This window comes from Acanthopagrus latus, chromosome 11 (assembly GCF_904848185.1).
Source record: "Acanthopagrus latus isolate v.2019 chromosome 11, fAcaLat1.1, whole genome shotgun sequence".
Lineage (NCBI taxonomy): Eukaryota > Metazoa > Chordata > Actinopteri > Spariformes > Sparidae > Acanthopagrus > Acanthopagrus latus.
Genome location: NC_051049.1, coordinates 4,133,423 through 4,147,954, shown reverse-complemented (window position 1 = coordinate 4,147,954; position 14,532 = coordinate 4,133,423). Strand labels below are relative to the sequence as shown.

The following is a 14,532-nucleotide window of genomic DNA, read 5'->3' as shown; positions in this document are numbered from 1 at the left end:
AAAGTCTTTGCAGCAGTCGCAGGATTACATCGAACGTTTCCAGACGTTCCTGGAGAAATTACATCTGTAGACTCCGCCCTCATCAATATCAATAACTGCCCTGCTCATGAACAACTTTTCATAAAAAACATATGAATGTAAAAGTTTCGGCACTGTGACGTACGTACAGCTACAACATGTCAAAAGAATAGAAAAAAGCCACTTTAACTTTCACTATAAAACGCTTCAGATCCTCACCGTCGATGACAAAATTCATAAATCACAGACGAGAACATTCACCACAGCGCTGCAGAAATCAGATGAAGTCATAAATGAACAGTCAATCTTGCCTCATTTTCCAAGTCACCAAACTCCAGTCCACGAAAAATTCAACAGTCTCATCTGCGCACCAGAATATCTTCAGGGGTTTTTGTTGAGCCCATTCATGGAAAATCAGCTCTTAAATCATCATTATCTGTTCAGTCCAAGAAGAAAATAGGAATCACTTTCCACTTCAAACGCGTCACTGACACAGTCTGGAATCTACCAGCCTGAAGAGGAAGAACGCAGCAGCCAGAAAACAGACCTACAGCTGCAGATTAATTAGATCTTAATCAGACATTTTTATTTTGCATGCACTCATAATTTTGTCTTTGTCAACATATTTTCAACTGAGATTAATTTCCACAAAGTTTAGAATAATGCAGTCATGATGCACAGAACAAACTGTGATGGTTCAATAAATGTGAAAGACAGTAAACTGACGAGTGAAGCTACAGAGAAGATTTCCTGTCACGTGTTAATTTAAAAAAGACGCTTTTGAAAAGATTTATTATTATTATTGATGCGTCTAATCAAATGTGATTGTTTTTATGTCCTCACTGTGTTTATTTGAGTCCACTCCACTTTATTTCATGACACAGTCTAGAAAAACTACTCAGTGATGCGTTCTTTCTTTCTTTCTTTCTAATCTTTTTTCTTTCTTTCTTTCTTTCTTTCTTTCTTTCTTTCTAATCTTTTTTCTTTCTTTCTTTCTTTCTTTCTTTCTTTCTTTCTTTCTTTCTAATCTTTTTTCTTTCTTTCTTTCTTTCTCCTTACTTCCTTTCTTCCTTACCCCTAACCTTTCTTTCTTTCTTTCTTTCTTTTTTCTCCTTGCTTCCTTTCTTCCTTACTTCCACCCTTTCTTTCTTTCTTTCTTTCTTTCTTTCGTTCTTTCTTTCTTTCTTCCTTTCTTACTTCCACCCTTTCTTTCTTCCTTTCTTTCTTACTTCCACCCTTTCTTTCTTTCTTTCTTTCTCTTTCTTTCTTTCTTTCTTTCTTTCTTTCTTTCTCGTTGCTTCCTTTCTTCCTTACTTCCAACCTTTCTTTCTTACTTCCACCCTTTCTTTCTTCCTTTCTTTCTTACTTCCAGTTTCATTCTTTCTTTCTTTCTTTCTTTCTTTCTTTCGTTCTTTCTTTCTTTCTTCCTTTCTTACTTCCACACTTTCTTTCTTCCTTTCTTTCTTACTTCCACCCTTACTTCCTTTCGTTCGTTCTTTCTTTCTTTCTTCCTTCCTTTCTTTCTTTCTTTCTTTCTTTCTTTCTTTCTCCTTGCTTCCTTTCTTCCTTACTTCCAACCTTTCTTTCTTTCTTACTTCCACCCTTTCTTTCTTCCTTTCTTTCTTACTTCCAGTTTCTTTCTTTCTTTCTTTCTTTCTTTCTTTCTTTCTTTCTGCAGCCTTTATATTACACAATCAACAATCACTTCATAATTATACGTTTTCTGCCAGTTTATGTAACCAAACAGTCACATGCAACACAAAGTCTTGTTGACAGTTTTGGATCATTTCACCTCCAATAAATAGATTTCACACACAGAAATCATGTGGACTCATAAGTTTACAAATACATTCCTCCACTTGCTGATGATCTAAGGTTGGCTCGCTGCAGATAAACACTTTCTGTCGCTCGTATCTTTGATGAAGATGGATGTTTCACTTCAAGCCCATTAAATAACTCGTCTTCTTCAGATTCAACACGCTGTCTGACGAACCAGCGCGCACGCAGGCGGCGTCTGCAGCGCGTCATCTGTGGAGCAGAAATCCAAATGAGCGCTGCAAAAAAAAAAGTTCCCCTCTATTAAAAACAAACAGCGTCCGTCTCTGTATGAGTTCTGGAGTAAAAACAGTCACTCACAACTGCTCAGCAATCAAACGTTTTCAAAGAACATCAGCGCTCATTTTCAACAGGCAGCTCTTGGATCTATGTGAGCAGTAAGAACGCAGCCAACGCGCAAAACTGTGACTCTGGATTCTAATTTTCTTCATGCATGTATAAATATATCACACGCCTCCTCCCAAGGTGGTTTGAAACACTTTGGGGTCGAGGCCACAAGTTGGTCGAGTGTAAATGAACGATGTGTCTGCTCGAGCCACGTGCGCCGCTATGCTCCTCCTAAAAAGTTACAACTCCAACCACACCAGCGGAAACATTAACTCCCTGCCACCTCAGATGAAAAAAAACAAAAAAAAACAAAACAAAAAAACAGGAAACTATTTGGTTTCTGCAATCAGACTTTCAGTGCCGTGAGGAGAGAGAGAGAGAGATGTGGCCCTGGCGTAAATAAAAACCATGATACAGAGGATGAGCAGGAGATGTTGTGATGAGTCTAATGGGCAGTTTCTCTTTAAATCACTGGAAGCCGTCGTCTTTAACATCCGTTTGAAAAGCAGATTTATGAGCAGCTTTCTCAGATAAGACTCTTTGTCCAAACAGTAAATCCTGGCTCATTTTCTCCAGTTTGTTTTTATATTTCAGATTGGATTTGTGGCTTGGCCGTCAGACCCGTCGCTAAGAAATTAAGTGCAGGGAGGGATGAGTGTGCATGCAAAGGTCCAGCTTGGAGATGAAGAGAGAGTGGGTACAGAAAAAAAAAAAAAAGACTTTTACACTAATTGAGCAGGAGATGTTTGTGGTACAAAGCGAGTTATGATCCGGCTTTTTCATTACGAGCAGTGTAATTTCAGGCCGCAGAGGTTTTTTTTTTTTTTTTTTCCTTTTCTTTTCTTCCAACTGGAAACACTCAAGTGTTTTCCAGCAATAAGCTGGAGGGCCTCAAATGTCTAAAAAAAAAAAAAAAAAAAAAAAAAATACACACATGCAGTACCCATGTGCCACAATCAAAACAGGCTTTGCAATTCAGCAGAATGAGACGGTTTTATGGATTCTGGCAGCGATATGAAACGTAGCGTAGTCATATTTCGGTGCAGCATAAGAACCAGCTGTGATGGGGGGCTAAAGATAGCATACCTCCGACGGGGGGCTCCACTTTCAGCTGAGGAGTTATTCCCCCCAACAGGAAAATGAGACTCAGCGGCCCAGATAAGCACTTTTATTGCTTAATACGTTCAACTTGTTGAAACTCAAATTTGAGGGATATCTCACCGGAGACTTTCCACGAAGCTGCACTGATTTTTATATATCGTATAAACTGCGTCTGTATCTCTGCGTGTCTGTGAATAGTGGGAATCCTTTGGCTGATGTTTCTGAGGAACTTCAGCCCGAATCCTTCAGTTCTCTGCAGCTCGAGAGCATTTTAGACCGACCGACCTCGACCACACGTCTATCTACAGGGCGTTTTTTTTTAAAAACAGGGGGTTTCCTCCTTTGTTCTAAAAAAGTCCACAGGAGCTCTGTTTGTGCCCAAAACACGCTGTCAGGCGTTGTCAAGAGCAAGCCGGATCAACAGGCAGTGATACAACCTTCACCCTGAGGGCGTGTCGGCCAACCAGAACGGAAAAAGTTATAACCGATCGGACACCTGCAGCTACAGTCAGTGTGGTCTGTGTCGTGGTGGCGACCTACGTGGACTCCTCCACTGCTCAGTATACTGGAACAGTATAATAGTAATTGAATTGAAACACAGGAGGCTGGAAGAGAGTCCTGTTAGCATGGTATTAGCCACCGCTATCTGTGCCGCGTCCGCAGTTATGAAAATACAGCCTCATGTGAACACAGGAGACAACAGTGTGTACTCTGCGTCACAGGCTGAAAACTATCAGCACCAAAACTGTTATTTTCTGAAAGTGCCCTCTGGATTACAGATGTCAAAACAACTTCCTGCACACTGGTGCCTGATCACATACAGCCGGTGTGCTTTTTACTTTTTTGCCCCGACCCTCAAACATCCAGCGACCCGAGACGCAGTATGTGTCCGGACAAAAAGGCCAAAACTCATTTAAAAACGTCCACTTTTTCAAAATGGACTCTGGGTTAGCTGGCTTATTATTCAGTTAACGACCAGTTTATAAGGCATGTTGTGCTGTGGGGAGAAAAGGTGCTGAATGTGTTGCTCATCAGTTTATCATGCAAATGTTTAAACTTTTATCAAGATGTTTTCTTTCTTTTACTCCAGAATAAAGCAGATAAAGAGCCAGATTCTTCCTTCAGGAGCATGTGGACTCTGAAGCAGAGCTGAAGGGAGTGAACGAGGAAATAAATGCTGGTGTCGTGATACGTACGCAGAATGTGTGAACAGCAGATTGAACAAAACACAGCGGCACGTGTTAAAGTGCTCGTTGTGTTATCAGTTTTTAGCTGAGCTGACTGTAAACCAGAAGCGGCAGACGTAACGTAACTGGTGAAGACTTTTTACTGTAAACCTCAGGTACTTTTCTCCAGCGCGAGCGCGGCTCAAAGCTCGCGGCGTGGGTGTGGTTTGATTGGATTTCGTTGACGTTGGAACCGGAGACGCGAGGAAACAGCCGCGCAGCTCTTGATCGTGTTTTCATTTTAAATGTTGCCAGGTCATGATTGGTGCGTGGAAGAAGATGTCATCATGTTCTTACATCCCTCTTCAAAAACCAGTGAGATCACCGCTGAAGGCACGAACGCAGAAAACTTCTCAAGGGAAACGTGTGTGAAAAGTCCGAGAAGACATTTTTCAGAGCCTGTAAGCACAGTGGAGCCTGGAGGGTTTTACTTTAAGGTTTACTGAAGATTTGTCTTTAGAAATGAGATAAATTGTTTCTCACCTTGTGTTTTTATCGACATCAGATTGTACTTTGGACTTTTTTAAAACAAATATCCAAGAACCAGATAGTTTCAGATGCAGTGGTTGATGTTTCTGTGTTTTGCAGATTGAACCAGGACAGTCGTCACGTGGCAGTGTGTCACCTAATATCGTCCACGGAGAAGCTGAACAGGACTTGAACTTTCCAGAACCGGGCCCGTCTGAAGTGGCTCTTTTCACTTGGCAGCTGCGAGACGTGATAATATGCGAGAAGCTGTGCACAGAATTAAATTAGAATACCGCAAAGACTTTATTTCCCATTTGTTCGAGTTATCGGAACATTATTTTGACTGCTTTTATTTTCTGCGTAAGAACGGGAGACGGCGGCCATGTTTCCTCTGGTGTCACGCTCAGGGTGTCAGAGTGGAGAAGCTCGTGTTGTTCCAGGTTACAAGTCATGCAAACAAAAAAGTTAACACACCACTTCTGGATTGATTGATCAGCAACTGAAAAGACGATGGAGGGTAAAAATCTGGAGGGTTTGATAACCGTTTAGCGAACTTTAGCGTCCAATCACTTTCTAGCTGACATTCCTGTTTCCTGTGTTAGAGCGACACATTTCTTTAAGCCTGGAAATGAAACACGCTGGATGTAATCAATCAGAAACATCAGCTAGGAAGTGGTTGAATGCTAACGTTAGCTAACGGGAAATCAAATATGCAGTTTTACCATAAAATATGGACCAATTTCTCTCCAGACTTTTGCCGTCCATCAACTTTTCAGTCGCAGATCGAGTGATTAAATGATAACAATTTGTTAGATTTGCTGTTTATACTGTTAGCACAACCTGAAAGTCGCCGTGTATAAATAAGGTCAGCTGTATTTTCAGGTGCTGATCAATAAGAAAGTGATGCAATCATAGGAAGGTTTATATGACTTCCAGCCTGGAACACAACCTTGAGCAAGATGTCAGAGGAACATGGCCGCCGTGTGAATATGGCTCATAGCAAATCTGTTGTTTTTTTAATATCAAGGGTACATGCATGCTGGCCGTCCGGGACAATGGAGCAGAGAGCCCACAGGAACTGGAGAGGAGCCTTTAAACCTTCATCTTCCAGGCAGGAACCAATCAGCTCCCAGGGACAACCTACAACCACTTAAACACACCTGTAACCAATCACATGCACACACTCACTCAGGTAAAAGAGGGACATCAAAACAGACAAACATTTATGACCTTTAGGGTCGTAACAGTACGTTAGAAATGAATTACCACTAATGACATCAGAACTTTGTTAAGAAAGGTGTCAACATCTCTGCAAAGTAACATGAAGGATTTGGTTTTGTCGACCACATTTTTACACTCTTTTGTTTTTTTTTGTTTTTTTTGAGTGATCCTGTGAAGCAACACGTCTGTTTGCTCGGCCTCAGCTCGCGGCAGGGCGTGCTGTTATTGTTCCAACCACATTACAGCGATGTGCCACGGGACAGGAAGAGGTGCTGCGAGGGGTTGGGTACACACAGCCTGTTAATCTCGTCTCATCACCCCCCCCCCCCGACTCTGACGCTGTAAACCAGCCAAGAAGTTCCACAACATCTCACTTAATTTAATTCAAGTAATCAGGTTTAGCAGCAAAACGTCTGGTCTGTATTAGTCTAGCCTCCCCAGCGTCACAGTCCTGTCCAGAAAGCCTCTTTTTGATTTAATTCTGTGTTTGTCATGCGCTATTGTCCGGGGCACATGCAATCAGTGACTGAATGGATTAGCAGCGCAGTGCAAAAACAAACAACAAATTTGAGTTCCAGGTACCCAAAGGAGGAGGGGAGGAGGGGAGGAGGGGGCTGGAAATGGAAATAATCTCATCACAGTCTGGGTTAATGAGCATTTGTTTAAGAATTCAAGAAATTAGTCATTAGTTGGATGGGAGCGTCTCAGCGTGAGGATGCCTCCGTGGGGGCAGTCGGGGAGGGAAGAAAAATAAATAAATAAAAAAGATGCAGATGTGACTCTTGAGGCCTTTAAGGGGTCAGAGGGATTTGGGACATGTGGACCAGTCGAGGCTAACCTGAGCTGGCATCACGAGAGGCAGCTCCACCGCTCGCCCTTGGCCTCTTTCTCTTGTGCTATAATCACGGAGCCTCTTGAATCCACTCCAAGGCACGCTGTCTACTCAGAGCCATCTCCAGGGAGCGCTAATCAAAAGCAAAGATGGAGAGGAGGGGAGGGGAGGGGAGGGAGGTAAGGACTCACCCCCCCAAAACCGTCTAAAAACCTCCAGCCACATGGTCTGTATCACGTTATGAGCTCACCAGAGACGAGTCATGACTTCACCGCAGCAGAGCCAGGCCTAACACGTCGTTATTACAGCTCATTGTTCTAAACCAGATCCATACAGGAGGCATCCACGCTGCTCCACCGGGGGGGAGGAAAAAAAACACACACACACCAAACAACAGGCTTGTAAATTATTATGAAAATTTATTGGACATAATGGGTATACAAAGATCATGCGTATTTACAGCATATAAAACATTTTCAAAAAACAAACAAAGGAAACAATAACGGCTAATCAAAGATTTTATACATTGACATAATGCGCCCCCCAGAAAAAAAGAAAATCTTGGCATCACGGGAAAGAAGCTCAAACTCTTCATTGTTTGCTTTGAGATCGGAAAAATACAAAAGTGAAACTGCAATTAAAAACCACGTAAAGGGCCCCCGAATCATCTGACTGCAGTCTAACCTGTGAACATTTCTCTTGAGTTCAAACACACACTAACAACACACACACAGTACACAAAGTACACATTCATAGAAAAAAACAAACAAACATGAGGTAGTCAAATGGTTAAAAACAAAATACAATCAATGACTAGATATATGGATTTGTGCTCCGGTTACAGCTGTTCCCAGTTCAGCATTGACTTTGAGTCCGATCGTGAAAATATCTTTTGTCTGCAACATTATTTTAAACTGATGACATATTATGGTAACATTTTATAATAACCATCATTAGTAAGTGATACATGTGTGGTTAATTACACTTTCACTAGTTGCTAGTTATTATTATAGTTATTAATGATTTATAAACGATTCTTTAAAGGTGCTACATGTAAGAATTGGCCACCTGTTGACTTCTTACTCCAAACCTAGAGGGGGCAGCATATCACACAACCGCTAAGAGATGCTAACTGCAGATGCTGTTAGCTCGTGAGGTCATATAACGACGCAGCTAGCGACGCAGCTAGCTTGGATTATCAGATTTTCTTTGGACTGGAAGCTGCGGGGGGATTGTTGACATTGTTTACTATCGAACTATCACCTCTTGAGGCACAACGTAGCGAGGGGCTAGCTGATTAGCATGCTAGCTTCAATAGATACTCCTGCAGCACCAAAACAAAGACGTCAAAACTGTTATTTATACACATTCTGTTGATAATTTGATCTACGTACCGCACCTTTAAGCAATTGTTTACTGTTAATCAATCGTTTATATTTCAATGTTAGTTAGGGGTTAGGGCTGTCCACAGTCCAGCGTCTGCTAACTAACATTTAATCAACTGTAAATATACCAACTATTAATGATTGTTATTCTAAAGTGTTACCCATATTATCTTTGCATACTTCACTGTCATGTGGGGGAAGTGGTGGAGTTTTCCTGGCATCCACCGGGGTCAAAGGCAAGGCAGGGAGGAATGTTGATATTTGGAAAAGCAACTCTTGTGAATTGTATTGTTAGTTTGGAGGGGAAAAGAAAAGAAAAAAAAAAACAAAACCCAAATGATCACAAATGGGAAGATTAAATCCAGATCATAACTCAACGCTCAGCCACTTGACAGCATGACTTCAGGGGGGTGGAGGAGATGATTACATATGGAAGACGGATGAACCGCAGCCGATAAGAGAGACCTCAAAACTACAGGAATGTCAGACAGCCCTCATCCCACAGTGACCGCTGATTATAGGCTGCAGCACATGGATCCCTCGCGGCTCTGTGGACAGCGGGACACGGCTGCTGTTGTTCGCCGTGACGCCGCTCGATAACATCGCGACGTATCACCGCTGTGTGTTTACCGTACGAGAGAGCTTTACTGACGGGAGGTTTCTGCTGGGTTCTGGCATTGACGCGCCTGGCAACAGGCCCGATCAAACAAACAAGTTCTAATGTCGCTCTAAGACCAAGTGGTTCTAATACAACTCGAATAAAAGAGATTTCTCAAGTGTTATTGAAAACAGTTTCCAGAAAGAAAATAACACGGCTGGATCCTGTCCACCCTCCACGAAACTGAACGCACGCACGCTTACTGGACATTCCACTCTGGTTTGAACGCGGCCATCAGTGGCTTCAGTTTTCATGATTTTATTGGGATAAACATTGTTGCTGTGACAACAGACGGACCCAAACAAGCTGGTGATCTGAGTTTTGCCGTTACAGTAACCGAGCGTTGAGTTTGTGGGGAAATACACTCGTGTTGAAATGTAGTTTAAAGGAACAGTTCACCCCGGCCCCAAAAAATTTTAAATTCAGTCATTATGTTGTTTATCCCTCAGGATGATTGAAAGTCAGGTGAAGTTTTGTAGTCTGCAAATCATTTCTGGAGCTTCACAGTTAAACAGACGTCTCCCAAACTACAGAAAAAATAACACTGTACGTCCGGTGTGACCCAGCAGTTCTATGATTAATTTCAAAAGATATTATTTACACCCTTGACATGCGGTCACGCTCATGCACGTACTTCACACGGGGTATGCTAACGCTATTAGCACAGCAGCTTAAACAAGATAAACATCTCTTCAATCTGGGATCATTCTGGATAAAATGTACTGATCGATCGATTTGAATCTATCTACACTGAGTCCCGTCTGCTTCAGTTGTTTAAGAGAATGCTGCAACGCTGTTTCTCTCGGAAGCTCCAGAAAAATGTTTTGTGGACTACAAAACTTCCCCAACTTCCCAACTGCAGGAGGAAGATCAAACAATGACTATGAATAATGAATTATTGTTTTGGAGGGGTGAACTTAACCTAAATTTTAATATTCATCACTAACAGCTTATCTTCAATGATATGAAATTACATATTTAAGATATAGTAACTTTGTAAAGTTATATAATATCTGATTTCTTTACTTCACAAGAAAATATATCAGTGAACATTCAATATAAAATCTGCGATCAATCTGCAACTATAATTATGTTTAAACAAAACACAAAGAGTCGTATTCCACGTACAGAAGAAGGTAACGTTTTGTTTGAAAGCCCTTATATTAAAAACAACATGTTTTATGACACATTCTTCTATTAACTACTGAAATATAAAAGTTTAAAAGCTTAATAAACATGATGTCAGTGCAGAGACACATTTCCTCAATATAAACTGTTAATGTGATTCTTTAAAAAACGAAAAGCTTAAGCTGAATAATTTTGAATTTGCATCTATGAGTATTTTTCCTCTTTAAGTGTCATAAAACGTGTCATGAGGCGTTTTGATGAATAAACTGAACGATTCCCCCACAAACGCGTGTTACGTATGAGCACATCCACAATTCACAGTACTTACACACACATAGAAGACAATAAATTTCTCTCGGTAAATATATTCCAAAATATAATTCTATACACAAATATATATATTTATACTCTGTTCCCTCTGTAAAAAGCTTTATACAAGTTTACATAAGAAGAAGAAGAAAAACAAAAAAATCAAAAAGCTTTGAGATAATATACATTCTGGTTTTTCTTGTCATGATTAAAATCGTTACAGGGAGACGTCCCTTCTCAATGCAAAGAGCCCAGTTAGTCCCACAAACACACAAACACACTGTGATATTAACACATAAAGGGTTAAAGGAAGGCGCTACAGCAAACATTCATATTATTCTGAGGCGGTGGGGTGGTCGGGGTGCTGCAGTTGACAGAAAACATGAGAAGAAATGTCCATAACAATGAGCTTCAGCTTATTTAACACTGTCAGTGCCAAGATTTATACAAAAAAGATTATTTAAAAAATGAAATTTGTTTTAAAAAATCCATAAACTGTACATTTGGCTTTATAGTGTAACAAATCTACTTTTCTTCGGGATCTGTCTGACGAGAGGACAAACAGCTGATGGATTAAGAAGTTCTGTTTAGTTGAATAATCAAGAAGGACACATTTTCAAAGAGTTTCTAAATTGTGAGGATTTGCTGCCGATCTGCTGCCATTTTAAATGAATTCATATCTTTGTGTTTTGGACCCTTTTTACTATATTCAGGCATTTTATAGACTTAATAAACAACTGAAAGTAATCAACAGATAAATCAATGATTGTAAGAAACAGCCCTTAAATTATACCCACAGTACAACCTGTCATTCAACACTGTGATTCTTATTTCTTTGCTTTTTACAAATGAGAAATTGAATAAACTTGCACCTCACACTGGTCAATCCGTCTAATCCAGAAGCCCCAAAACAGAATTTGCACACACTCTGTCTCATAACACTTTTGAGTATTTACAATATTCACAAAAATATACAGGTGTTGAAGAATAGTTTAGCGTTTTGGAAAATCAGGGCTGTGCGCTGAGTATGGAGCTGGAGCCCAGAGGTGATTAGCCTAGCTTAGCATAAACATCAGAAGCTGGGGGGAAGCTAGCCAGACTGTCCAGAGCTGGTAAGGCAGGTGGAGTTTTTAGCTTTGGATATAGGCTAGCTAACTGTTACTAATATGCTTTTCAACTCCCCCATCAAATGAAAACTGTTGCTACAAGCCTGCCAATCAGCTGACTGATTCTAAATCTCTGTCTTGAAGGTTAACAACAAGAAAACCTGCCAAGCTAGCAACCTACATGCTCAAAATACAAAGTTACCCTAACCCTAGCAACGTGAAGCTGAACAAGCTAGCAGCTTTCACTCTAAAAGTTGCAGGAGCACTGTCGCTGCGTCTTTGGCTTTGTAAATGTAGAAATGTTAAAATATTTGCTTCAAGTCTTCGTGCTAAGCTAGGCTATTCACCACCAGAATCACGCTCCGTACGTGACGCACAGACAAGGCACAGATATCAATACTCTCATCAAATCTTTTGCATACAAGTACATAAACATGTTTCCCAAAATGTTAAACTATTCCCTCAACTATAACTATTAAAAGGGAACCCATAATGCCCCTTGAATTTGTGTAATGACTGTTTAGAAAACACTGGTAAAACTGTGTTTTTATCAGGGGAGGGAGTGAAGTGAGTACACTGTAAAATGTGGCTTTTGTATCTGCAAGTCTTTCACATTTTTCTTTCACATTTTTTGGCGTTTACTCTTCTGTTTACATTCAATACCTACACTGTCTCTGAAACAGCCGTCACCTCTCTCTGTGTCAAGATGACAACTTCCGCTCATACTGCACTTCTGTCCGCATGATAATAGTGGTTTCTTTGCTCCTCTGCCACCCTCAGGGTTGCATGTCATGAAGTAACGTGTCATAGTCCAGCCATAAACATCTTACTTATACTGATACTGACATCACTGCAGCTTGATTTCTTTGCACGCTGTTGAAGTACACCTTCTCGTTACAAAGAGCCTAAATCACACCATTTAAGGTAACAAAACAAGAGGCGGTGTTGTGGCCTGAAAAAAAAAAAGCAGCATTTTGATTAAAAAGAAACGCCTGGTTTGAGCTCACACTTGTTGCTTTGTAACGTCTTGTACTGGAGGTGAGGCTGCCAAGCTGGGGCTCTATTCTATTACAGACCAATAACACCAGGACAGCATATTTATACTGCACACAACTGAAGTGACACAAAAGGAATTTACACAAGGGCCGAACGTGTTATTGCGTGTTTTCTTCTTCTGGTTTCATAATCTTAGATTTTCCCTTCCTATCCCCCCCCCCACCCAGAAATAATTCCTTTTATGGAAGGAGATCAACAAACCGGCCCTCGTGAACCGTCGTGCCCTTCCTGGTGAAGCGGCAGGACTTTTGCGTCCAGCTGGGTCGTGTCCCGGGCTACGCTGTGCTGCTGCTGGAGCACGGCGTGCTCTGTGTGCTGCCGATACTGTGGGCCGCGCTGCTGTTCTCTGAAGCGGGCTGCGACTTCTGGATCGGCTGCGTGCTCGCCGTCTCACCTACAGCAGGAGAGGGAGCGGAGAGGAAGGGAGGAGGGGAAACACTGATATAAATGACAGGAATTCAGGGGTAGGCAAGAGCATGAGGAATCGATTTGGGTAAAGCTACAAATTGAACTCCTCTAAGATGCTGGAACCTCCATTGTTCCCCGTAGCTTGTAGAAAAATGAACTGTTTAATCTCCTGCTATTTACTATGACTGTCACTGCTTGACATAAACCTTATGCTTCAGTTAAAATAAAATTCTTTATCCCAATGTTTTGCGCACGTCCTTGTGTAGATTTACACATCTTATTCAAGCAGAAATAGTCTGGGTATAAGTGCAAAGCACTTGGCAAAGGAGCAAAGCAATACAATAAGAACTCTGGACTTCATCTGCATCAACTTTTACCGTATCAATCATAATCTGTCACAGACTCGCAAACTGCTAGGACCCAAAAACGTTCCTCCTCAGACAGCCTGAAAACAACATCCTGTCCGACAGATGACATTTTGAAAATAAGAAAAGAAGAGGATTCCCGATCATGAAGTTAATTTCTTTAGTTATCTGGAATCAATTAGCCTGGATTTAGCAGATAAAGCAGAACAAACAGAAGAGAGGACCTTCTGACTTTAGCTCTAACCAAGACTGGTTTATTGTTCTGCGTCTAAATAAGCATTTCATTTTGTGGACTCTCGGGATCTAGCGCTTAAAATGAAGAGACCAGTGAAAGTTGTTTCATTTGTTTACTGAATATGTCTCTGACAGACAATGAACAGCTTTTGAAATGAAGCCAAGTCTGTGTTTAATTTCAGTCTTTGGCACAATTATTACTGAGGTCTGTTCTTTGGCTGCTTCCTGGCTTTATCCCTCCTAGAAAGGATCGGTCAGGGCACAATAAAATGTTCTGTCTCAGATAAAGATTTTTCTGGGGACAGTTCATTCTGTACTAAAAGTAGTACTCGCACGTATGCACGAGTGCTTGCATATATGGCAGGCATATGTGTCCACAGGCGATCTTGCATCCCGCTCCCTCTTTGAGGCCTCTAAGTTCTGTTAATGTTTACCAGAGCAGAGCTGCCAGGGGTCTTTGCCTCACAGGACCAAGAGCTCCACAAAACAAAGGGACTCGGATTCACCTCAGCTGTCTGAGGAAATATAAATTCTCAAGTCCAATATTATCTTTCTAGATAGAGAGATAAAGGCTGCTTTTATGTCACAGGAACATAATGTGTGTGCAGCAGCAGATGTCTGACAACTTGCCTCAACCTCTGGATGAGGAAGAAGCACAATCTCAGTGTTTCCAGAGACAGTCGACAATCAAATTTACAATATCTTCAACAAAGAGTCCCAGGATATGACACAGAAAACGTTTGAGACATTTATCTAAAATTGAGTTAAGTTAAATCCCCAACAATGACTTACGACTGTTTAAAAAGTATCCAAAAGTCAAACTTGATTAAAAGATGTCATGTGGAAAATTTGGT

At 41.1% G+C, this 14,532-nt stretch overlaps 1 protein-coding gene and 1 long non-coding RNA gene across 2 annotated transcripts in view; one reads left to right on the top strand and one right to left on the bottom strand.

Annotated features, from left to right (window-relative positions):
* The first annotated feature begins 3,165 nt into the window (after positions 1 to 3,165).
* LOC119028761 lies at positions 3,166 to 6,763 on the top strand. Its single transcript, XR_005077791.1, has 3 exons — positions 3,166 to 4,909; positions 5,097 to 6,168; positions 6,362 to 6,763. It is a non-coding gene; the product is annotated as an uncharacterized LOC119028761 (long non-coding RNA).
* Positions 6,764 to 7,428: 665 nt separating this feature from the next.
* Positions 7,429 to 14,532, bottom strand: part of tgfbr3 (transforming growth factor, beta receptor III) — a 72,060-nt gene continuing 64,956 nt past the window's right edge. The window contains exon 17 of the mRNA XM_037114635.1: positions 7,429 to 13,065. Coding sequence (XP_036970530.1) covers positions 12,947 to 13,065 — 119 coding nt within the window. The 3' untranslated portion in view covers positions 7,429 to 12,946. The remainder of the gene's footprint in view (positions 13,066 to 14,532) is intronic.